Source organism: Passer montanus, unplaced genomic scaffold (assembly GCF_014805655.1).
Source record: "Passer montanus isolate IOZ18808 unplaced genomic scaffold, ASM1480565v1 scaffold48, whole genome shotgun sequence".
Classification (NCBI taxonomy): domain Eukaryota; kingdom Metazoa; phylum Chordata; class Aves; order Passeriformes; family Passeridae; genus Passer; species Passer montanus.
The window spans coordinates 745,152-771,070 of NW_024369707.1; the positions used below are offsets into that span (position 1 = coordinate 745,152).

Here is a 25,919-nt window from a genome sequence, read left to right on the forward strand (position 1 = left end):
CTCTCCCTCTAAGGGTGATTTGAGAGATGGTGGCATTCTGTGCAGCCCAGTACCCTATCCTTTGTGGGAAGTGTATTTCTAGCCTTTTACTGAGAAGAGCCAGTCTCCTGACTTTGTCATGTACCTCAAGCTCCTGCAGCTGCTTCTAGAAACCTTTCTCCTCAAACTCAAGTATTCTGAAAAAAAAGTCATAGAAGTTTTTCTCAGATTCCAGGCATTTTGTCTCTTTGTCTTTTAATGACCCTTGACAAGGTTTGTGGGCTGTCTGTACTTTTGAGTAGATTTTTCTGAGTTTTATTTCATTTAGCTACAGTTCCCTTGAGTTCTCTATCTGAAGATACTGTTTTTCACTCTTCCTGGTAGACCAAAGAACATTCCTCTGCAAAGCGCTGGGTTCTTTGATGAAACTTCAGTCTGTTTCTTTTCCTTACAACAGGAAAGCCTTTTCTACCTAAGGCTCCATGAGCTTGTGTCTCTGGTGATCAAAGTGCAGCTGGCTGTTATTGCAGCTGGTGAGGAGACTGAAACTACTGCTGGAATTTTGAACTCAAAGCAGACCTAAAGATCTTGCTGAGGTGTTTAATGACTTAATTCCAGGAAATCAGTTTAGTCTTTTCCTCAGTCTTTGACTTATGAAAAACAACTGTGTGTTTCTGAGCTGCTATTTTTCTAATGCTACTTTTCTAATACAGGGCAGAACAAAAGCTTTTCCAGTACCTCTCAGCATTTGCACATTTACAGTGGAAATCTCAAAGGGAGACATCAATCTCCTCAAAGGCTGATTCTGCTTTTGCAACCAGAAAGCCTCTGCTTTCTGCAAGAAGCTGCTCAGTTAGATAGAACTCTTACCAAAAAATGGTGGCACATGTATGTAATATTTTTACTGCATTTAGCAGAGCAGTACAGGGCTCAAGAGGTTTAGATTGGGGACTCTGAAATGCTTTTACCAGATGGCAGATATTAAAGAGGTATTTTCTAGGATCACCTGGATTGTGAGTCAGTGTTGAAACAGTTACCAGGCTTCTTCCTTCACCTACTCATCTGCAGCAGTTTTGAGACAAGTATTTGCATTCCTCCTTCCTATTTCTGTCCATGAGAATCCTTTTAGCCAGATTCTTAGGAGTTCAGTCCTACCACAAAGGAGAAGTAAGATGTGCACAGAGGCTCCCTGTGAACATGTCTACTATGATGTTAAGGTAGAAACTTTATTATATGTGAACTGCTCACTTACAGAACCTTTGGGAGTATTTTTTGTTTGCTTATTTTATTTCTGGGTTGTTGTGGGTTTTTTTGTTGGTTGGTTGGTTTTTTTGCTTCTTTTTTTTATTCTTTTTTTTAAATTCTCATTTTATCAGAAATATCTTAGTACACAGTACTTGGTACTGGGTAGAACATGCAGTAGATTGCTCACTGTGCTAACTTCTGTGGACTTGGTTGTCCGTTCAAAAGTCCAAATTCAGAATTTGGTTTGGTTTGTCTTTAAGATTTTCCCTCTGGAACTGGTCTTGTTTAGTCATAGGGCTGCCTCACTTGCCCTGGTGATGAGGATTTAAAATGCAGAGCTATGAATATTAAAGAACTGTTCAAGAACAAATTTCAGGTTCTAGGTTTTGTGCAAAATCTAATTTCTTTTAACACTCCTATAGTAGGAGTATCAGCTACACAGTAGTGTGGCCTTGTCAGGTGGTCTGATGGCTCAAATGAAAGGACTAAGTAAGTTAGTATCCATATGTATAATTAAACCATTTGATATTTTCTTGGGGTTAATGCCTTAGAATCAAGGGCTGTTTGAAAAGGAGGTTTCTGAGATTTTGATTTATGGCAGTATTTTTTGGGAAGAGTACAGATGTTGTGGCAGCATTATGCACCTGGGGCTGAAAATTGACTTCTGTCATTTGATATTTATCAGTGAGTGAATGGCTTCCAGCTGCCTGTGGGGGAACTTACTGTTGAAAATCTTGTTAGAGAAGAATTGGGGCTGTTTGAGACCAGAGATTCAGCAGGGAATGAATATGGAAAAAAAAACAGGTTATAGTTGTTTGCTGTTGCTCTGGAGATTGGGAAGTGTCTGGCTGATGAAAGCTTGGACATAGACCTGGAATAATTGATTGCTGTGCCTGTTTCTGTTGCTTCTGTGAGATTTATCTTTTAGCTCTTGAGGTGTGGATTGCCTGGCTAAACAGTTACTCTACAATGCTCTGCATTTTCTGGCTCAAGAAGAATGCAGCCAGGAAAGATTGTTCTTTCTGAGCACATTGCCATCTGAGTGCTGTTCTCCACTCTGTCAGGCTGTGAAGTGAGAACTTCCAGTATAGAAAAGATGGAAGTGCAACAGAAGTCCCTCTCCCATGTTTACTGTGTGCACAGGAACAGCAGCACTGTGGCTGGGGTGGTCCTGTGGCTGCAGCATTGGGGCTCAGCTGCTGAGAGAATCACAGCTTTAGCCTGCTGGAGGGCCACAGATCAGTAGGAGTGTAAACTGTCTCCCTCATCTATACATAAATGGTGGTCATTAAATGATTCCTGGAACAAATATCCAGTAGTTTGTTCATATAAATATTACTAAGGTGTAGTACTTGCTGTTTAAAACACCAACATTACCTGTGAAGTGCATGAAGTAGAATGTCAGAGTCAGAAAAGTGGCTAAATGGTTTTTGAGAGAGAGGGCTGCTTCTAATACAGGTCTCCTTTGAAGACATTATCAGTGATGGATTTTTGACTCCTAATTAATTCCAAAGTACTTTTGTGCTTTTGTATGTTGGTACAGTATTTCCACCCTGCATTGAAAAATAAAATATTTGAAGGGAGGGAATAATCAGTTTCTTCACTAGACATGAATGCCTTATCATTTCTTAAATGGCCTAAGTACAGGAAGAGAAGAATATGTAATAACAGTAAAAGACAATAAAGTTTTAATTTTATTGTCCACTTTAGAGATTATACTTGTGGTTGGTGTCCTCAGTTTACAGATAATAGGAAAATAATAGGAAATCTTACATTTTTTTCTTTTTGCCATGAACTGTCTTATGGAAAGGAGAGGGCGGATTTGGAAATGGAATTTCTTCTTGCGAGTTTGACTTTTCCTGTCAAAGCAAGTTGATTTTATGCATGCAGTTTTCCATTCATCCAAAAGACAGTTCCTTTATCAGTTCCATCAGTAATAATATTTACCTGGAAATAGAAGTTTAGACCTCATTTAGGATTCAAAAAGTGATGGCTTGCCTTTTATTTCTGTCACGTTCCTCATGAATATGCTTCAGCTCTAATTTCCATCTGAAGCAGTTTCAGGGAAGGTGCAGCCATGGTTTAGTGCAGGAGCTCCACAGAGAGCAGCCTCTTTGTGCCTTGTATAGGTTTGCTTTCATAGCACTGAGAGCAGCAGCCTTGAGAAAGGACCAGACTGTTCCAAGCAAGTTGCATGTCTAGAACTTTAGAAAGGATGCAGCCAGTGCTGTTGTGGAACTGTCCACAGGTCTGGAATAATAAACTGTTATATTGATCGACAGCTGACTTCTAGTCATAGAGTGAAAGCATAAAAAATTTAAAAAATACGGTCATATAATAAGTGATGTGTATGTTTCTGAACACAGTGCAGTTAAAAGCTGCAAGAACCTGAAAAACAATCAAATGAGAAGTACTGTAAATCAATGAATATAGAATTTGTATCTAATATTTTCCTATTAAATATGCATCATCATGGCTACCATTGGCTTGTTAAAAGCAATTTCAAATTCATTTTGTGGAATGAGATAATTTAGTGCAGGAACAGAATGTGCAGAGCTGCTATGCTGTGGAACAGTTGTTCAGGTTTTTTAATCAACACCCATTTCCCTGTAGTTGGAAAAGAGCTCGTAATGTCTTGCATTTAATTTTTTGTGCTTTAGCTTCAAAATTTTCTGAGAAAAGCCAAAATATTTGTGTGGTTTTAAGCGAAACCAGTATTTGTGTGGTTTTAAGCCAAATGTGTGTGCTTTTGAACTGCTAAAGCTGTTAATAGCAGATCTTAATGTTTGTTGATATATTGACAGCTGTCTTGATGCATGCGATGCCATGTGAAGAATTTACTGCACACAGGTTTGCTAGGAATCTAGAACGATACAGGCACAATCCAGCCCAGATTGGGTGGTTTGGAATATATATATGTGTGTATGTGTATATAAATAGCAAATTTTCATGTGTATATATATATCAAGAGTACTCTTGATAAGTTTGTATATGATCCAAACTTTTTGAGAATGGCTTAAAAAGGAAAAAACAAAAGGAGAATGATGAACAATCTGCACAATCAGTGTCATGTATGTTCAGTTAAAGAGCTTTGGGTTTAGTATAAATCCTCAAAGGTCAGTTACCCCATCAGATACAGCAAGTAAGGGCAAAGAGTCTGGCAGCTTTATTAATACTGAATCTGTGAAGAGTCCTCATCCTTCATGTTTAAGCCTCAAAGTTTGAAGCATGTACGCCAGGAAAAAACCATTTCCAATTGTAGAACGTGCTTTGTAATAGCAAACAGTGGGTATGACTGTGCCTTAATGAGCACTTAAAACTAATGTGCCTAACTTGGAAATATCGTGCACCTTCTTAATTATTTATTGGAACAATTCTCCTGGTGTTGTAGAAGATTTTCCATCAATTGTAATCATTAAGATGCTAAATTTCTTCTGGTATATGTGTTGTGGTTCAGTTAAAACTTTGCTTTGGTCAAGTTAAAAACCGCTTTAAAACAGATAAATCTCCAGACTGTTCCCATGGGTTTCAACTATCCACAGTAGCTGTTTCTAAAAAGTTTTATTTGAGACACAATGAAACTGAAAAATTTGCTTACTGACTTAGTGATGAGGCTGGGGAATGTACAGATTTAACACAGTATTTTAGAACTGTGATATTTATAATATATCATTTCAACTGCTATAGTTTGTTTTTAAAAGAGGTCACTCCTTTGTTTCTTTTCCTCCAGCTCTTTTTTTGGTATTATCCTAATGCCTTTTATTGTTTTCCTTCCCCCTCTGTGAAGCTTATTCTCAGCCAGTGGATAACCATATCAGTCCATCTGCCTACCTGGGACAGTCCCTGCCCCCAGCATCACCAGGGCGATATTCACCCGTTCCCAAGGGAATGCTTGGAGATGATGAGATCACCAGGTAATGGACAACCAAAGCTAAGTGTCAGATTGATTAACCAGGGAAGCTCCAGAATCTGTTAGTGGGCAAAATGGTAGGGAATGCTAGATTTTATTTCAAGAAACAGATGTTAGTTTTTTAACTCTTGTAAACTTTGTTGTAAGGATAAAATTATGTATATTTATATGTGTATATATATATACACACACACTTTATTTATCAGTCCAAGAATAGCGTTAAAAGCAGAAAACCCTGGAAATGCTGCATGCATTGACAGAGATTTTTAAGATGGTAGCATGAGCAGATCAGAGATTTTCTTATTTTAAAGCAAGCAGTGTTTGGTCCACCCTGCTCCCACAGACAAGGGTTTGTTTTGATGGATTCTAAATCCAGAAATGCTGGAGAACTCTTAATCCTTTCCCATTAACAGACCTTTCTTTTCTTCACTGGTTCAGTAGATTGCATTAATCTTTTGTTCATCATTGATGATAAAGGGAAGCTCTTGTAATTTTGTTGCCCTTCTGTTCTGCAAGTATAGGGATGTTACACTGCACTTTCAGTATGCTGTTGCTGAGTTCTGTGTCACACCATCATCTGACATGGCTAATGTCACTCAGATTCCGAGGCAGGGTCCACGCAGGATTGAAACCTAAGTGGCATAATAAACTGGAGAATTGATTTTAGTGTAGTGGAAGGTAGGATATGTCTTTGTACTGATCTTTAATTTAGGGTTAAGTAGACATGTAAGCCAAAATGATTCTGTCCTGTTGATACCATTACGGTTTTATTTCCTTCCTTTGAAATTATGGTAAAAGGCTGTTTTTAGATTTCTTGTAAAATGCAAGGCCTATTCAGAAAATGTTTAGATTTTCTTTAAATTACCTTTCATATTACACTCTTTCCATCTCAAAAAGGGGTTTATAAATTTTGAGTGTTATTTTAAAAGATACTGTATTTTTCTGTTCTCTCTTCCGTTGTTCTGTTTTTGTTGTTATTGGTGTGATCCAGAGCAATATGTGTAGAGGTTTTCACAATGTCATTTATTTGTAATAGAATAGTACTCTGAAAAAATTAATATAATAATTGATGGAGGTGAAATTTAAGAATTTGACCTTAAGATGATTTAATAGGTAGTGTAAAAATTGAGTGATTTTTAAAGATTGGACTAGATGATACTTTTTGTTTTGGAAAAAAAAGAAGCTTCTTACTTTATCCTGTAGATTAATAATTAATACCTCCAAATACTTAATGTACATTAATTGTTCTTTAGTGCTCTCTAGTGATTTTTGAAATGCAGTGCACAGTTTCTCTACTTTATTAGAAATGTCTTTTTCTGAGATCATTTATGCTTTGCTCGTATTAAATCAAGTAACAGATAATAGATTTTTGGAAGGATTCTTTCTGCATTAGAATTTGACTGGCTTTATCAATATTTTTTATTTTCTCCCCTCATTCAAGTTAGGAGGAGATTGTATGAAAAAGAGTGCAACAACTTGGTTTAGTTTACCTTCTTCAATTGCAGACACTTTGCTAAAATTGAAAATGTATCTGAGAATGTCATAACCTACACTGATGTCCTTGAACAATATGGAAAATATTAAGTAGTGACATCCTGAATAGGATTATAGCATAATAGGAATTTATTTATTTATACATACATACTTACAGATTTGTTCAGTTCATCTAATAACAGGGAGGGGATTTTGTTTTGCATCTAGAAGCTTTTCTAATTGTTTATTTTACTTTTACTCCTGTCTAGTGGCTGAGATTTCATATTCCTTTCTTTTCCTTCAGGGAGCCCAGAAAGGTTGTCCTACATCGAGGATCAACAGGTCTTGGTTTCAACATTGTTGGAGGAGAAGATGGAGAAGGAATTTTCATCTCTTTCATCCTTGCAGGAGGGCCAGCTGACCTGAGTGGAGAGCTTAGGAAAGGAGATCGTATAATTTCTGTAGGATTCTTTGTTTCTTTTATTTAAACAGCAACAAAAGTTTCCCCCTCCCTGCATATTAATACCAATTAATGATATACAAAAAATGTTATTAACTGGGTAAATTTGAGATAATGGACAGATGCCAATATAATTCCAAACTACTTTTGAGGACTTTAGTCTGCCTCAGTTTCTCATCTATAACCTGATTAAAATAGCACTTCCCTCTCTGAGACATACAGGGAAGACATTAACTTATCTCAGTCTCATAGCTGAGGGCTGTGTGTGTCTCAATTGAAAGAATACAGGTTTCAGAAATAACCCTTCTAGTGAGATGGAGACACTTGGTTGCAGAGTCTAAAACTGGCTCTTTACTTCCTGGAGTAGCTGCTGAACCGCCTATCAGTCTTAAAAAGTTCCATCTCATACCTCTCTAAGGGCTTTTTCTATATTAGTATTGAAGGTTATAAATATTTGTGAGGTTTCTTTGTGAATACTTAATTTATGGAGAATAATTTATTTGGATAATTACATTGTGTTTTGGGAGTTATGTCCTTTTAACAGCTGTTACTAAAACTGATATTAAAGCACATCTTTATTTTAGTTTGAACTATGAAAACTACTCTTGTCTAAAATGTGGAACACACATTTCTGCTTCAATTTTTTTGGTGATGCTATTTTTAAATCTTCTGCATTGAAAACAATGCCAGATTCACGGAGGATGTTGCCTGTCACAGGGTGTGGTGACAGCATGGTCTGTAGGCATTATTTGTCTAAGAAGGTCCCTGAACCATCACAAAAAAGTAACATTCTCTGTTTCTCCTTCAAAAGAAAAAAAACCACACTTAAACAATAAGAAAATTAACCATTCACTGAATGATATATTGTGATAGTCTCAGTAATTCTTGAGGAGAATATGTGAGAGCGGATTTTACTGATTTTTGATTTCAGAAACAATGTTGGGAACAGGGGAAATACACATGACATGGAAACTAGTTTGTATGCAGTTAATTTATTTCCACAGGTGTGTGTTCTATGGTGATGAACACAAGCATTAATTCTGATAAAGGGTTTTTTTGTATTACTTGTAGGTAAATGGAGTAGATCTAAAAGCAGCAACCCATGAGCAGGCAGCAGCAGCCCTGAAGAACGCAGGCCAAGCAGTGACTATTGTGGCTCAGTACCGTCCAGAAGGTAAGGGCTGTTTTATACAGTCAAGTTCTCTTGTACAACTTGAAACTCAGAGAAAGTGTTCTTCTGAAACAAATAATGTAATGGAGGTTGTCACATATATGTTGGCATAATTGCAAGTGACCAGATTGGAATATCTGCAAGTGTTGCTCCCATGGCTCGCTGTATTTCTTGCTTTCACTATTGCAGAATTCATGTTTCTTCAGTAATTATTGCCACTGTCATAACATGAAAATTAATCCAGTAAATCCAGAATTTAATAGAAATAGCCTATTGTTATTTCATATTTCTAATTGTCTCTATGCTTTAATATAGTGGTTTTATATGCTTTAATAGTAGCAAGATAGAAGACTAATTCCTTCTTTATTTTGTTGATTTAGATGACCAAAGGAGGCCATCAGATTTTCATTCCTTGGTTTCACACTGAGCTGTTATTTCTATTTATCCAGCAGTTTCTTCTGGTCCAAATTAGACTGCAGCTGATGCTGATTAACCATCTTTGTGTGTTCTGCAGAATACTACATCATCAATACACATATTTGTCCTCTTGTATTTCTGCAGCACATTTCAAATGTCTCTATTTGAAACTTCAACAATTTAATAGTCTAAAATGAAATGCTTGAGTCTGTAAACTCATGTATTATTGGTGCTACATATACTAAGACATTTTTTTATTTTATGAACTGTGATGATCAGCAAATTTCTCCAATTTTGCTAAATTGGTTTGCCCAGCACTGAATCTTCCTTGCAGAGGAAACTTTCCTTTAACAGTACTGTCAAGGGGTAAGTGTAGGTGTCCATCAGGAGTGGACATGGAGCAGGACTGCTGCCTTTACCTGTTAGGTGGCTGACAGCAGCACACTTTGGTCATTCTTTATTTATTCTTTTCTGTCGTGTTTCTTCCATCCTGACCTACTCAAATGTTTGAAGCATTAGCTTTCACATTCCCCAACCCCACCACCTGCATCAACATCCCATCTCTCCCCTGATCCAGGAACTCTGTTCATAGTAAGGCCAAATGATTGGTTTTTCTGCTTCCTGCTCAAATCCCTGCAGCCAGCCTGTGTTGCTAATGCCTGCATTGTCTCAGGAGGCTGTATCTTGGTCACATGCTCCATCTGTACATTGCTGTGGTCCAGGATTCATTTTCTAATAGTGCTCACTCCAAGGCTGCCTTTTAAAAAAACAGTAAGGTCAGCATTGGTTCTGAAATACTTGCTTTGGCTTTGTGTTAGAATTGTCAAATATTTCTGTTGATACATGTTTGGTCTGTCCTCTGCTTGACTCTTCAATGTTATCAACTTTTGATGAATAAATGTGTGTGTGTGTGTTTTTACAATTATTCTCATTTTTTGTTTCTGCCATTTGGAAACAGGTTAACAAGTATTAAAATATTTATAAACTTGTTGTTCATTATTGATGTTTCTCAAATGTCTTCATAAAGATGGAGAGCATCAGTTATAACTGCTTGTATTGCATATGTATTTTATTTATATTTTTGAATCCAGCAGGATTTTGTAAAAGATGCTGACAGCTAGGACAGATCAAGGAGATTCTAGACATCCATCAGGGTTTATTATAACTGAGTAAAGAGATTCAGTATGATGGGAGCATTTGGAAGACACTTGGGACTGGTTCACTTCACTCCCTGTTATTGTATGTGACAGTTTGTGTGTTCATAGATGTGGTGGGGAATGATAATTTATGTTTTTACATGCTATCACATTTCCTATTTTCCCATCATAAGTTTCCCATTTGTCTTTCTCCTCCTGTTTTTGGGAAAAGAGGTTTTTTGCAAGCAGTTCTCTCATAGGAAGGTCTGAGTTGGGTTTTCCAGCGATTCATTTTTCTATAGCCTTTCTCATGCAAAGGCTTGAATTTTCCATGTCTCTCTCTCTTCAAATCCATGGTAACTAAACTTGTAATTACTGGGTTTGGGGTAGGCTATTATGACTGAATGAAATTGATTTTATTGAATTTGGGCTCAAATTATGTAACCACTGACTTTTCTTTCCCTTAAATCTCCACAATGTTCCTTGGTTATGGAATTGAGCGAAAACAGATGTAATTACATTCTTTAAAATGTCTTTCTGGGCATTCCTTCAGTTTCCAGGAGTGTTCAATAAATTTGAAGGATGCCTTACAAAGTTTTCTACTCCACTGAATTAAATTTCAGCAACTTGCCAGCAGTCTTTGGGACAGGTAGAAGCCAGACGTGGAATGCGAGTGTGTTGTGCTGTTTCCAGAAGTGGCTCAGGCATCAGGCACCCCCACAACTGTACTTAGTTGACCTCAGGCTTTCTCCTTCTAGACTCCAGCCTTTATCTTGTAACTTGCCAGGAGCTAATGTTGGAAACTGGTGCCTGTTGGGTTGTGCTGGTGCATCCTTCTGTGGTACATAGATGCCATGGGTGTCATACAGAGTCTCCCTGGTTGGACACATCCGTGGGTTTGGACCTGTAGGGGCTGGATGCTGCAGAGGGATCTACAGCAGGAGATGAGCATGAGTTTGTGAAACAGGAATTATCCTGTAGAAATGTGGTTGGGAAGTCTGGATGTTGTTCTCATTTTCATCTTTATTTGGAAGCCTTTCCTTACTCCTTTGCTGGTACTACAAATTTCTACCTCCTTTCAAGGCATCACTCATGAATAAAAAGAGATTTTGTTTTGCTGTGAATTCAACTGGAAAAGAAATACTGTGACCTGGAGCAGTTTCAAAGCAGGAAATGTTGCTTCAGTACACAAAAGTGTTTTGATAAGCCATTTTAATTCAGTGGCTTCTGATCCATTTAATTTTCCTGTTGCTTCCTGGCTCTGCAGACACCTCAGTGCCACACTGCAGTGTCTCTGGGTTTCCTGCAGAGCTAGGATGGTGAGGGAGAGTTGTAGTGGTGCAGAGGAATGAGAGGAAGCAGTAAGCAATTTGGATATGTGTGTATCTCCTGGCAGTGGGGATTCAGAATGGTCAGCAGTGTGATCGTGCTGCATAGCAGGGATGCAGGAACCAGAGTGCTTGAAGGGAATGTAGTGAGGGGAGGAGCAGCAAGGGGGAAGTATAGGACTGCAGAGGATTACAGCTCTGGAGGGCTCTGTGGTTCACATTGATACCCATTGTTACATTCATTCAAATGAAAAAGTCATCTGAATGTAGTAATAATGTTGCCTCACAATTCAGAATTTCTGGAAGGTTATATTTTTCTGTTCCAAAGAGGTATGAGGTGCCAGTGGGCTGCCCTACCTGTATTGTAGTTTGAGTGCATTTAAGTGCTTAAAAATAATAGAATAGCCAAACAAATATATTAAAAATATGAAAATATATTGGATTCAAATTAGGTAGAAAACAATTTATTGGGTTAAGCTTTCTATTGTAGTTATACTCTGCTAGATCAGAACTGAGCTGTATTAAGGATGTGGGTAACATTAACTGCAGTTATGTAAACTGTGAGGCCTGCTCTTAGAGAGCCTTGCAGAAGGCAGCAGGCCAAGTCTGTTGGCATCAGCAGGCATTCACTGGTCACCTCATCCTTCCCCAAAGCAGGGCAAAATTCAGAGAAGCCTGTCATGACAGAAAAGGATACAAGCCCTTTCTGTTTCCCACGGATTCACCTGTCATACCAAAAATAAAATTATGATTCATTTTCTGAAAGTGGTAAGATGTTTAAGTGATCAGATTATCTTTGTGTTCTTAGATGATCAGTGTAAGATTAGGAGAAGGTGGAACCAAAACATCAAGAGAGATTTCAAAGTATTTTTGTAAAGCATCTGCTTCTGAGCCTACATTGTTCGTGTAGGTAGTTAATGCACATTCTTCCAATTTTATTAATGGAAACTGTGTTTTCTTAATTCTCTTATCTTTAAAACAAATTACTCAAAAGAAAAAAAAAAGGTGGAAACACAAAAGTTTTGTTAGAGCTCTCTGCTCAGTGGTCAGTGTGTGGCTGATTTCTCTATTCACAATGCTGCATTTATATAATTCAAAAGAGAATAACTAAGGTCTGGGAAATGGTGCCAGTTTCATATGTATGAGCTAAGATTGTTTTCTGAGCATTAGTCTTGAAATATATTGTACATCTGTCTACAAAAGTCTAGCTGGGGGAGCATGAAGCCAATAATGCTTATACAAAACTTAATTTTCAGTAATTGTTTTTTTTATGGAGGCAGAGCTTCCCTGCTTTCTAGATGAGGACATGGATTTTCTTAAATAAAGGTCATTCAGAAGATCAGGGCATCTTGATTTCATAAAATGAAAAATTCTTAAAAAAATACTTCAAAACAGGTTTGCCTTGTTTTTGAGTGCGTTGTCCCTGGTTTTCCAGGTTTCTGTTCTTGCTTGTTTTGTACCTGGTTCTACTCATTTGCAAGTAATCTAGATTAGTCAATTAGAGTATTTTCAAAACTGGACCCATTAAGATTAGGAAAAAGGGTTTTGCTAAATATAGCCCTGATAGACACTATAAGGCGGCTTACACATGTTTTAATCCTTTAAAACCTTACTCCTACTCTTTAATATAGTAAATAAAATTGCTTGTGAGTACTTGCTAAGCCTTCAGCAACATTTTTAGTGTATTCACCTCAGCAGTGACTGGACCTAGTCTCTTTCTGAGTTTTGCAGGGTGTGTGGGAGGTGTTCTTAACTAAATACAAATGCAGTTTTTCTAATCTTTTGAGATTCCTTGGCTCAGTCTTTCAAGTGATTAACGAGACACAAGCTCATTAAACATTTAATGAGCTTGTGTCATTAAACAGCATGTGGAATTCATTCTGGTCTGTCCCAGGCAATGTTCATATCAAATGACAAGCATTGCAGCAAAATATCTCCTCAAAAATGATTTATGATATTTTTATTGTGGTCCATGCATTTTAAAAGAAAAGTGGAAGATGAATACAGGATCAGTATGATGATGGCCATCCTAACTACCAGACTCCATTTCTCTCTTTGGAGGCACCATGAAAAGGAAAATGGAATATTCTGCAAGTTGAGAAAAGACTATAAATCAGTAGTTATATAAAATTGTCGGCACAGGAGTCTTCCTTAGACAGATCCAATAGGCCCTGCTAAAGAGGGCTTTCCATAGACAGATGGGAAGAGGGAAGCAAGGGGCATACTTTTTTAATGCAAGTGAACTTTTTCAGCTCTACGTGGGTTCACTGTATGTAAGAATCGCTGCCATCTGTTCCTGTGCACACATCCCGGCTTCCTTCAGTCGCTGCTCCTCCTGTGCTGTTTGCCGAATTCCATCCCTTGTGCAGCCTTCTGCTCTCCTGCCCCTTTGCTAGAATGTGTGTTCCAGAGCAGATGCATTTCCCTTGCAGCAGCGTTTTCCTCTTCCCCTGCCTGCACAGACAATTTTTCTGTGTATTTCTGTTTTGTTGCCCACCAGATGGGCAGTCCAGGAGAGTTTCAGTGATCAGATCCTTTTTGGAGTTCTGATTTTCTGTTCAAGTAAATATTGACATTGAAAATATTACAAATTTCTAGGTAAAATCACTTTAGCAGCTTGGAATCAGAGTAATCTTCTAGGATTTGCTAATCTCTCCTTTTTGTTTCTTGCTGTGGAATACATGCAGACATGAAATAGAGCAGATTTAGTCTAGTTTGCACCATCTGCTTATCCAGTGTAATTTCAAAGTTTAAACTTGAGCCCAGATTTATTCATCCTCTGTTCTTAACAACTGATTGTCAGCCTGAGCAGGCTTTGTTTTTTCTTCTTTGGTGATGGTGGGGTTGTGTTGGATAAATGCCATGAATTGAAGCAGGAGGTGCTTGTGCTTCCTCGAACTCACTGTTATGTCAGTAGATACTACTCCCTCCCTGCCTCTAAACTTCCTGGAAACTTTGAGAAAATTCTAGTCAGGAAAAGATGGCCTTATTCTAAGGCTCTTATTTTATTGTGTTTTGCGGTAGTTTTACTGCCTGTTATCCTTTATTTTTGTATATCAGTATCAGCTTTCCTAAAATTCACACTTTAAATTGATTCTGAGTGAAGTTTCATTCATTGTTGTTGCATATACATCTGGTTTTGGAGCCTGACCAAATTCTTACTGAAAGAATTGAGAGGTTGGATTGTGTGGTTTTCTTTTGGTTTCGAATTTCTTTTTTTGTGGGTGTCTGTGTTTCTTGTACCACCATAGTTCTTATTAAAACAGTGTTTCAGAATCTCAGTGTTTCGATGGCTGTGGAAATTGGAAGCATATTTGTAGATGGAGTTCCAGTGGCCAGCCTGCTTCATTTGAGTTAAAATCACTTTTACTTTTTCATTTAAACAGCTTATGCCCTTTCTGTTACCCTGATAACACTACACCAGAAATCAAATGCATTCCTTCCCTGCCAAGCTCTTAATTTCCTGTTGACCAAGAAAGCAGAGTGTCCTTTTCATCTTGTGCTTGTTCCAGCTCCAAATTTCGGGAATGTTGACATGACAAAACTCTTTCTTTATAAGTTACATATTTATATGTGCATTGTATGATATTGTCACAGCCAAGTGGAAGTTTGTTGTGCTATTCACTGTGATTTAGGGGAACAATATCAAATTTGTCATACACTATATATGACTATTATGCATAACATAAGAAAGAAAAGCATTGTGAAGAAAATAGTTCTCTAGCATTTGTGAGAATCTAGGCATGATAAGCTGAAGGAAAGTAAGAGATTGAAGGTGCAAAAGACACATTATATCCAACTCTTCTTAATAACAGAGATAGAAATATAACCTGTCCTAGACAAATTATAACCTCTTCTAGATAAATTAGCAGAGCTCACACTTTGCTTCATAAAGCTGATGTTGAACCAACCCTACTTTGTCAGCAGGGCACAGGTGCTGATCCTTTGGGTATTTGACTAACTCTGCTTTTCTGGTGCTATCAAGAGTCCTGCTGCTGTGTTCCTTCCTGTCTCCAGCATTAGTTTCAGTAGCACCATACCTAATACTAAGGTTTCTTTTTTCAAAAGCCTGTGTACTTTTTAGTTCCAAACCAAAGGATGGTGAGAATTCTATTTATCCTGTTCCTCCCAAAACCTTCTGTTAAGAGGAATATAACTCAAATTTTAGCTAGCTCTACATGAAAGGAGCTCACCAGATTCTGACTGCACAGTGCTTAAGCTTCTCCTAAATATGAAATTTCTTGGCACTCCTTCCTTTTGAACATAAAGCCTTCTCAGTCCCAGCCCATTAGTTTCCTTTTTTTGCTTTATTCATATGGCAGGAGCCTCTGTGGTGAAATTATTCTCCTCCTTACTCCTACAGATGTCCCTGTCACTCATTCAGCACTTACTTCCCAGGAGTTCTGATGAGAAAAATTAAATTAGTTCAGGAAGCTGCAAAACTAGCAACCTGCAGATGAAATATAGGATAGAGTTAAGCAATACTGGGAAATAGCCTCCCTGGTAGCTCTCTTATATCGATGTGCTGCATAGGAGGAAGTTTGATTCTTCAATAAAATTATATGATACAGAAATTTGTATTTTTTCCAGTAACTATTGCAAAGAGCTGCACACATTTTTAGTATTGAACAGGCTGTAGCACAAGAAAACACTGGGATTATCTAATTTTTTCCATGCTTTCTTTCTTTTCCTACAGGGGCATATAAAAATCTTTTAGGTTTATAGTTTCTTGGTTATAAATGAATAAAATGAGGTGACTTACCCAAGGTCCTGCAGGGGCAGCAGCAGCACAGCAGGAGTGGGCTGTTCTCTCACTGCATCTGAGCCCTTCCCCTAAAGAATGCTGCTTTCTAAAAAATGTTGTTTTCTCACATTCCTCTTTGGTTACTGTCCTGTTATCTTACATTCTTTTGTTGTTAGTGATAGCATCGGTAGAGGCGGAAATAATGGTTTTGATTCTCTTGTCAAACAACCTCATCTGTTTTATTTAGTGCTGGTAAAGCGTTTGATCTGAACTTTACTTGTAAACAGACACTTAGTGCTACTTTAAAAACTAGGATATCTTAAAAGCTACTAGCTTTTGCTTATAATGGACAAAAAGTTAAGGTTATTGAAGAGATTGTTCATGTTGTCATAATCTGGATGGGGTTAATTATAGATGCTGTCGGTGCTCCCTGTATGATGAGTGTGGGGAGAAAGGGCTGCAGAACATAATACGGTAAAACATTCACAGTTTTTAGATGGCTGTTGAAGGAACCTTAGTTTAGAGGTTTTCTCAAGATTTTTTATTTTAGAGTCCTTTCTCAGTCTTGCACTTCCTGAACAAGCTGGTGCCCACAGGGAGCGAGGGTGCAGCTCAGGGAGCAGCGCAGTGCCCGGTCCAGCTGCTGCTCGCGGCACACACGCCCTGGCTCTGCCGGTGTTGACTTGTTATAATCTGGCATCACGTGGTCTCCTGGGGAAGGTGGTGGCTGCACAACATTTCCTTTGACTGGAAGGGTTTACAAGTGGATCTGTTGATCCTGAAGTCCAAACTATTCAGCCGAAGGAAAAACTTGTTCTGAGTTCGTATTTTATGCTGACAGCATGTAAGTACCTCACTTCAGGAGATGTTTGTCCTGAAGAAACAATTACCGTTTTCCTGGCTGCCTTTGTAGCTAAAATCAAATGCATTTAGCATAGTTTTATTAGTACACGGTGCTGCTTAAGAACACAATCCGTTTTTCCAGGATTAACATTGTACATAATTCTGTGGGGGCAGTTTGAATCTCTAATGCCGTTTACAAGTGGATTGAAATTCATGCCAGAATTCTGGATATTTTTTTTCCTTTCCTGAGCTTCCAGAGGAATATGGTCTCATTTCAGAAGATGTTTTGCATATTTCCCACCTTGTAGTGTTAAATTCTTTATCTCAATCATATCCAGTAATTCTGAAGTACAGACATTTTTCATTTCCATCTCTTAACATTTACAATTTTAAAAATGTACTTCTTGGTTGTAAACATGTATTTCATGTGTATGTTCTGAAGCTTCCTTTCTGTCATGGGTTAAAATTAATCTGTAACTGTCTTTTTATTACTATGAAGTTGATAATTATTAGTAGAAATGTTTGTCTTAATTTGAAAAAAATAGTTACTGTGAACTATAGATTATAATCACAGAATTTTGAAGTATAATATTCTTGTATATTTTCTTTGTCTAATCAAAATTATTTCAGTTTTTCTTTCAGTTTAATTGCTGAAGTTTGGTAGGAAATTAATTGCCATGCCTGTCTTTGTTACAGAATACAGTCGTTTTGAAGCTAAAATCCATGATTTACGGGAGCAGATGATGAACAGTAGCATTAGTTCAGGATCAGGATCTTTGAGAACCAGCCAGAAGAGATCCCTCTATGTCAGGTAATCGTCTTTTTCATAGCATTGCTACTGTGTTTTTCTGCTTTCTCTAGACTTACTCTTTTGGTATTTGTGTTTTCATACAATTATTTACCAAGTATTAATAAAGGCATTCTTTTATGCAAATATAATAAAAATAAAGCTGTATTTAGACTGATTAATGTAATATAGCTGAAAAAGTAGTAATATCCCTGAGAATTCTATATGAACTTTGAAGAATGGTGCTATTGTTTGCTTTTGTCCTTTGATTTGAGAGAGATATTAATCCTTCAGCAAAAAGATATATTTCTTCTTTAAGTCATGTATGTGAAGTCTTAAAAACTTGCTTAGTTCAGTTTGTGTTTTTGTGACAGTAGTCTTCATATTCTCCCTTGTTCAGTACTTGAGTTCAAATTTATAGTCTTCTGTTTCTTAAGCTTTGACAGATTTCCATCTTATTTCCTTCAGCTTACTTTAGTTGTTTTCTTGGCTTTATTAAGGAACCTTATTTCTCCATCCGATTGAATTTTGTTATGGAATATTTTTCCATGGTAACCAGGAGAGAAAATGCAAAGCAAATGAACTGAGTATAACTCATTAATTTATTCATATCAAGTTAAACATAAAGGAGGCTGAAAGGAAGTGGAAGCATGAAGCAGATGAGAAAATAGGTGGTTTCACAAGAAATTTATGGCAGGGTGAAGCTTATTCATGTGTCACTCAACTCCTACATTAGTTATCGTGTACTGATAAAGCATAATGTTTCAAGTATGGAATGTGGGTAAAAGGATTGCATTTTTTAAAATAAATTGATTTTTGAGTTCTTCAAATCAGCTCATCTCTGGACTGAGTCACTAGCCTCTTGGTAGGGACCAGAATGTTTCAATAGAGCAGGTAAGCCTTCAAGTAGTTCAGGTGTTTGGGTTAAGGTTATACATGATTTAAAATGTTGTAGGACCTCACTGATTTACCTCCTAAAAGTAAGCAGGCTCAGGTGCTCTTGACTTTTCCCATCCAAAGCAGATAGTGTTTTGTTCATGGTGTGTTCTGTCTACTGAGCTGTGGGAAAGGAAGCAAGCCATACACCAAGCAGTTCCCCTGGTAATTACATCGATGCTGAGGAAAGTCACGGTCCCTTGTAACTATTGCTGAATGCTTGACACAAATGCAGCTAAATCCTCATAGGGCTTCTGTTTAGCTTGACTCTAACAGATAGTTTCTGTGTTTTGACCTGTTGTTTCAGTAGCTGGATTCTGTTTTCTCAGATCTGAGCATACTTTTATTTCTACTTATATTTGCCTTAAATATTTTGGGGGTCAAAATTTAAATCTCTAAAAATAAATGCCTTAAATAGTAAGGGTCAGTGCTTGATACCACAGTTATCCATATCTTTGAATTTCTGCAGGTAGGTAAGTGTACATATGGATATTGTGCCAAGATCTTAATTTCCATAATCCCAAGATTTATTGCTTTAGTCTCATCATATACCTAAGCCCAAACAATTCTAAATGCTTTTATTTTGCTTAGTTAGCTGTAGCCTGATTAGGTTCTAAACTGCTTATGCTCATGTTCACACATCTGATATTTTGACCCACTAACAAGGATTTTATCATTATGTAGCTTTTATTCTACTGATGGAATTGTTGAGCTTTTGACTTTGCCAGCTACTGCAGAACTTGCAGCCTTCTCCAGGCTGTTAGCAGAAGCCTTGTGGGGACTGATTTCATTGAAGGGTTTTGAGGCTCAATATTCAGTGTTCCTATAAGTCAGTACCAAAATCTAAAATGCAAAAATTCCACAACAAAAGTACATTTCTACCCACATCTCTTTACAGAGGCTTTTAGGATCTGCTTGTGTCATCACACCAAAAGCTGCCAAAGACTGGGAGGCAGCTTTGTATGCACAGAAAGGGTTCTCATCTGTTCTGTCTTGTTTCTGATGTAATTTTGACCCCATTGAAGTAACTTTTATGAATATTTTCACATATTGCTAGATACTGACAGAACATGTTAGTTACCCACTTTATTTCTTATTATAAGTCACTCTGGTATAGTCATACTGTACTTTTAATTCAATTCAAAGCCAACTTTAATAACTTCACATATCTTTTTTCAGTAGTGCTGGGTTTTGGATATGCCTTAAAGGATGCCAGTTATGTAACAAAATGCTGAATTGAATGGTAAATCCACCAGTAAAATGTTTATAGGCATTCAATCACAATTTCAGAAAAGCTATTAAATAAAAATGCCCTGAAAATTGTCTCTGCTGCTTTCTCAAAATGAAATTAAGAAATAAAATTAGATAGATCATTGTATACCTGTAAACATGATATCTTTAAAACTAGTCTGCCTGTAAACAGCACTTTTTGGTATTATGTAATATAAAGGAAAAGACAATTGTGTTTGCCCAAAAATACAATTTGGAGTACAATGGCAGGTTTTTCTCTGTAATTGTATCCATATCAAAAAATGATGCACAACAATTTAGGAAACAGCCCTTGGAGGGCAATACAAATACAGCAATGCAGCAGCAGCTGACTCTTCCTTTGCACATCCTACTGTCCCCCCACACCATGCCCCCTGTCCCCAGCTAGTTCAGATGTACTGATGTGTCTTCTCTTATTCTGCTTTGTATTTCTTCTGGTCTTTGTTCAGAGACAGATTCTCTCATCATGTTTCTGGGTTTGCATCTGATCTATATATATATAGATATATATGCTCATCTGTAGATTCAGAAAGCATATGTGAGATACCTTCATGGTATCAAATTTCTGTGATAATACATGGAGAGAGTAAATCTTTCCATATTTAATCTCATCTTCTGTGGCCAATCTCAGTCTGCAATGTGTGTAGCATTCAAAATAAAAAATTATATTTACCTATGTGCATTTTTCTGATCAGCACAATACATTCCAAATTCAAACAATGGTGCTGATTTGTGCTTGAATCACAGCAAAAAAATGATTATGTCTCCAAGTTGAAGAAATGTAAGTTTTAAAATTACTAAGAAATTTTAACTAAGTCCTTTGGAAAAATAAGACCTGCTATTAGCAGCAGGCTAAGTGTACTTGTCTGCTGATTAATTGGCCATCTCTATGGTATTCTCAGAGCTCAAACATTAAGTTTCAAACAACTTTCCCAAAAACTCAGAAAAAGAGAACCTCCTTTACAAGCTGACCTTCATTTATTGTGAAGTGGTAAAATTAATTCATATTTATTGAAATGAAACATTAGAGATTTATTTGCTGATGGAATTCCTGGTTGCTTTGTTGAAGAAATGCTTCAGTAGAACTTGGTCAACAGCCTATGATACTGAAAGTAATGAGTGTGGCAGGTAAAAAGATACTCTGGAAAATTTGGCACTGTTACACAGCCATTACATTTTGGGCTTTGAAGCATAAACACTCATGAAATATGCAACCTAATTTCAGTTTCTCTAGACTTGTGGATGAAGGAGCTGAGTTGCCTTTTTAGTGCTCTTTAGTTCCTGAGTAATACAAAGTGAAATAAAAGGGAGGACTTGGTACTTTCTCTAGAAAATATTTTTCAGGACTTCTCATTTAAATTTAAATAGAACTTTACTGTAAATATTATGGGTCTGCATTCAAAGCACTAATTGATCACGATTACTGAATTTATTTTTAAGTTAATTTGTGTTTATAACTTGCAGTAAGTAAATGCATATGTGGCATTTTTGATCTGTAATGAAAGTCCCCATGCAGGAAGTTAATAGAAACAGTATTTTTTATATTCCAGCTTGTAGATAAATGCATCATCTGGGCTGTGAAGTGAGTTCTTGGCTGATGATGTGCCAGGCATACAGGAAAAGCCATGTTAATCACTTGGAATCAAAAGAAATTTTTGTTAATTCTGTTTGCTTTTGAGGTAATTTCTAGGATCATTAGCAGTTCCTGGTATTTCTGTAAACGTTAGCTGCATACTTTTGTCACTATTATGTGACACCCTCAATGATCTTTTTATACAACTATCTTCATCAGCTTTGACTTTTTTGCCCAATAAAATTATTTTTCTTGAAGTGACTTTACCAGAGAAAACGTGTTTGATGAAACCGCCTTTCGTTGTACAAAACCTGCTCTGTGTAACCACTTATCTAGTTGGAAAAGCACATGTTGGTAATAATGGCTTTATACATTTCTGCTTTAATTTCATTCCTGAGCATTTTTTCTCATGCAGTCAACATATATGTTAATACTGTTAGGCCAAGCTCACAGCTTTTATAAATTTATATGCAAACTCAAAAATAGAAGTAAAAAATGGAGCTGATAGAAATCATCGCTTGAATGCTAACAAGAAATCTCAGGACATAAATGTCACGATGCATGTAATTAATTCAGTGAAAATGTATACAACTTGAATCTGCATTGAAAGTACATACTGGATTATGTGCAGTTTATTTTGAGATATGAAATGATACTTGTCCAGAGTGATTCTTGAACAAATGTGCAGAATAAATGTGGAGGAATAGCTATTTCCTATCTGTATCATTTTCTTACCTGCAATATTTTTGCCATTAAAAAAGAAAAAAAAGTTCTGATTTTTTAAAAAATAATCAGGATATCATAAGTATGCTGTGGAATTAACCCAAAAGATCTTATTATGAATGTTGCACTGCTAAGGAAGGTGGTATTTCAACCTCCAAGCTATTTCAAATTTCAAACTCTGAATTTGGTTATAAACTTAAACTAAAGGTATTGCAGATTTAAGTATAAGGCTCTTTGTATCAGGAGAGCAAATGTTTTGAAGGCATTTGAAAATTTCTGTCTTTTTTTGACATTCTAAAAATCTTTATTAATACCTGTAATCTTTTAGGGTTTTTTTTTTCTTTTACTATTTTATAGCCTAAGAAAGGCATGGTGTCTCAAACAGCTCTGGTTTTGCAATAGATGCTGAAAATTAATTGGTCTGACAATATATGTTTAATTTTTTCCCTGTAAACTTGTTGCTGGTTATGAACACATACATATCACTCAGTGCTTGAGGAAGGCAAAACTCACAAAGTTGAAGGAGCTTTTGGAGCAAACAAGTTTTGATTTACGTGGGCTAAAAATTTCTGTGATTCTAAAAATCTAGCTGAAAAAGGTATGTAAGACCAGTGTTTAGGATGAAGAAACAAGCTGAATTTGGACAAGGAAAATGACACCCTTTTAAATCATCACATTGTAATCTCTTGGTACTAGTTTGGTATCGAGTAAGTTGATTCGGGTATTGTTCAGAAAGTGCAGCACTGACAACACGAGCTGGCAGATTAAATAATTTTGAGGATTTTTTGGATTGTGTCATATAAGCATTTATTTCACATAGGTGAGGTTCATGAGCTATTTTAAAATATAAAAGTCCTTTAGAAGGCAGAATCTGAGCAGTATCTCTGGCCGTTTGCTAAGAGACTCCTGTCATCTTTCATTTCCATGTCCTTGTTAAACCCTCAGCTGTGCCAGGGAGAAACAGACTGCAGGTATCTTCACTTCCTCAGGGAACTTGTCCAGATATAAAATGATCCAAAAGGCAGAAAAGATATGACTTGTAATATCTTTTATTACAAGTTCCATAGTTTGGTGGACCATGTGTCTTTCCAGACAACTGTGCTTTCTTAAGCAAAAAGGGGAACAGGAGTCAGTTGCATAAACCAGTCTTGCTGCCAGAGGGAATATTAATAAAACTGTAGTTATGCAGCTGCTGCTCAGGTATTGTGAGTGCCTATTATTTGAAAACAGGCTTCCCTTAGGAGAAAGGGTGAGATTCTCTCAAAATGGTCAGGAATCTCCTAAAATAATGTGCATAAGGTTATCTGCCTTTGGGTACTATGGTAGCAGTGGTGACCAGATCGTGTTTCTAAGTTGTTCTTTTTTCCTGTGAGCAGGATACTGATGATACTGACTTTTAATTTAAAGACAGTACTAAACTGTACTAAATAATTCAATTTTATAACTTGAAATGGAAGTATACTTTACAGAACTTTTGACAGTGCCCTATGCTTTAAATACTTACTTGTCTTTTTTATCCTAGGCTGACATGTAGCTCGCTCTGTGCAGAGTACTTACTGAATTGCAGTAGGTGTCTCCTGTAGAACTTTTGTAAAGCACTAGAGGTTTGCTCTGGATGAAGTTTTTTCTCATTCATTAAAGCTTTGAAGTGTGTGGGGGTACTGTACTTCACATTCTGTGTGTGTATGAGAGAGTATATTCAGCCTTCTTGTAAGTACCTGTCAGAATGATGCAATCATTTATGAATACCACAGGCAGCTTGCTTCATATTTTGTGCTATTCATACTCTCCTGTTTTTTTCCTGATTTTTTTCTATATTTAATTTTTTCTTTTCAATGTAGAGCTCTTTTTGATTATGACAAGACTAAAGATAGTGGCCTTCCAAGTCAAGGATTGAACTTCAAATTTGGTGATATTCTCCATGTCATTAATGCTTCTGATGATGAATGGTGGCAAGCACGGCAGGTAACTCCAGATGGAGAAAGTGATGAAATTGGAGTTATCCCAAGCAAACGGAGGTATGGCATGCCTTATTGACCTGGAGATGTCTGTTATTAAACATCTGATCTGATTAATACATATATTCTATATGCTTTTCTCTTTCTTGTTAGTTCTGTACCACATCAGCCACTTGTTTGATTCTTTTGTTTTTAAGTAATCTGTAGTGAGATTCTCCTTTACTCAATGAAAAAATTATTAAAACCCCCTTTAGCTCTAGGAGTTGTGTACTGAAGTTAATAAAGGTAGTCCACATCCACCTTCTTTGTTCTCACTGAAAGTTGTGGGTTTAATATCAGATAATTATTTGTGTATGAAAAGGTGCAAAGTATGAATGAATTTTATTCAAGTCATGACACTATCATGAATTCTTTCTGCGCAGAACCTGGAAAACTGGAAAATCATTCTTTGGTAGCCAATGGAGATGAGGTTTTTGTTGGCATAGTGGAGACTAAAATAAGAGTTTAGGTGCTCTGAATCTTAATATCTGCTATTGACTGATAATTGAGTCTGTTGACTTACTGTGTTGTTTCCTTTTTGTACTCTCTGGATGTATTGAACATAAATAGCCACAAAACACAATAATTCTACAGTGCATCACTTGAGAAATAACAGTTTTCCATTAGCAGGCTTCCTTTTCTGAATGTATCATAAGCAATAAAATGTATAGTACAAAAGGTACACCAATATGCTTCTGCTGCAACAAGTGCTAACGAAGTTCTGGAATTTTGCCAATTTCTGACATTTTTGTGTGTGTTTTTGTGGTAGAGTTGAGAAAAAAGAACGAGCTCGTTTGAAGACAGTGAAATTCAATTCCAAAACAAGAGGAGATAAAGGGGTGAGTTAATGAAGTGCTAATAACACCTGGCATTGTGAATGGTAACATTTTTCAGCAGTTTTTTGTGTGGAGAATCACTTTCAGATTTGAGTGAAAAGAGTAAATTCTATCAAACAGAAATAATTTTCAGCACCAAAGCAGACTTTAATTGCCAAAACACTGGAAATTGTATAAAGAATTAGCATAGAAGTATATATACTTAATACTGTAATGTAGTAGGAGCTGTATATACTAACCAAGTATTGAATAGTGCCATTTCTAACAGCTCTGCACCAGGTGTGATTCCTAGGAATGAGTAGTAAGAGAGAATTGAGGCTACTAAAGTAGTAATAGGAATGTTTGTTGCCAAAATTATAGCCATTTCATAATGGCACAGCAGCCAAATTTTTTTATTGTTTTGAGGATGAGGCTTTTTGCAATGTTTTGGCTATTCTGAAATTTGAGAAACAATTCCATAACTTTACCATTTTTACCAGTAGTATGTGACTAGTAATTTCAAAACTTGGGCACGTTTTAGATGTAAGAGTCTTCTAAATTAATAATATATTGCCATTAAAAAAAAAATCTGAAGTGTGCTTTATGTTCCTGAGGAAACTATTTCTAAAAAGTTATTGTATTTTTAATTGCATTAATGCTGTACTATTGCTTAGTCATTATTGTAAATCCCACAAATGCATTTTAGTAATTTACTTCAGTTATGAAAACATTGTAACTTCAGAAATTGCATACATAAAATATTAAAGCTTCAGTATTATATTCTCATAGTGTAGGACTGCAAAGTATAAAGACTCTAAAATTCATATATACATCCCTCTGCTACATGGCAAAGGTTCCAGTTATTAATGAAATGTCAAGTTTTTCCCCTATAAGTATTTGCTTAAAAGAAAATAAATATCTCTAACTACTTTCTGATTCACAATTATGGTACTGCCAGTAGATTTACTGGATTATTGGCAATATTTATCTGTTTTGGTGCTTTTGTAGTTTGGTATTGGAATAAAATATTATCAGCTGACATGGTAATTTGAGTTTGCTTTTTAGAAGTCATATGAAGTGAGGCTTAAATACTTCAGATTCTTTTCAGTACAC

The 25,919-nt window shown here is 36.6% G+C and overlaps 1 protein-coding gene across 12 annotated transcripts in view; it reads left to right on the forward strand.

Annotated features, from left to right (window-relative positions):
* Window positions 1–25,919, forward strand: part of DLG1 (discs large MAGUK scaffold protein 1) — a 118,007-nt gene that overhangs the window by 73,875 nt on the left and 18,213 nt on the right. For all 12 annotated transcript variants that reach the window (XM_039722253.1, XM_039722250.1, XM_039722244.1 and 9 more), the window contains 6 exons: window positions 5,012–5,138; window positions 6,912–7,068; window positions 8,139–8,241; window positions 17,403–17,517; window positions 23,836–24,012; window positions 24,761–24,830. In XM_039722253.1, coding sequence (XP_039578187.1) covers window positions 5,012–5,138; window positions 6,912–7,068; window positions 8,139–8,241; window positions 17,403–17,517; window positions 23,836–24,012; window positions 24,761–24,830 — 749 coding nt within the window. The remainder of the gene's footprint in view (window positions 1–5,011; window positions 5,139–6,911; window positions 7,069–8,138; window positions 8,242–17,402; window positions 17,518–23,835; window positions 24,013–24,760; window positions 24,831–25,919) is intronic.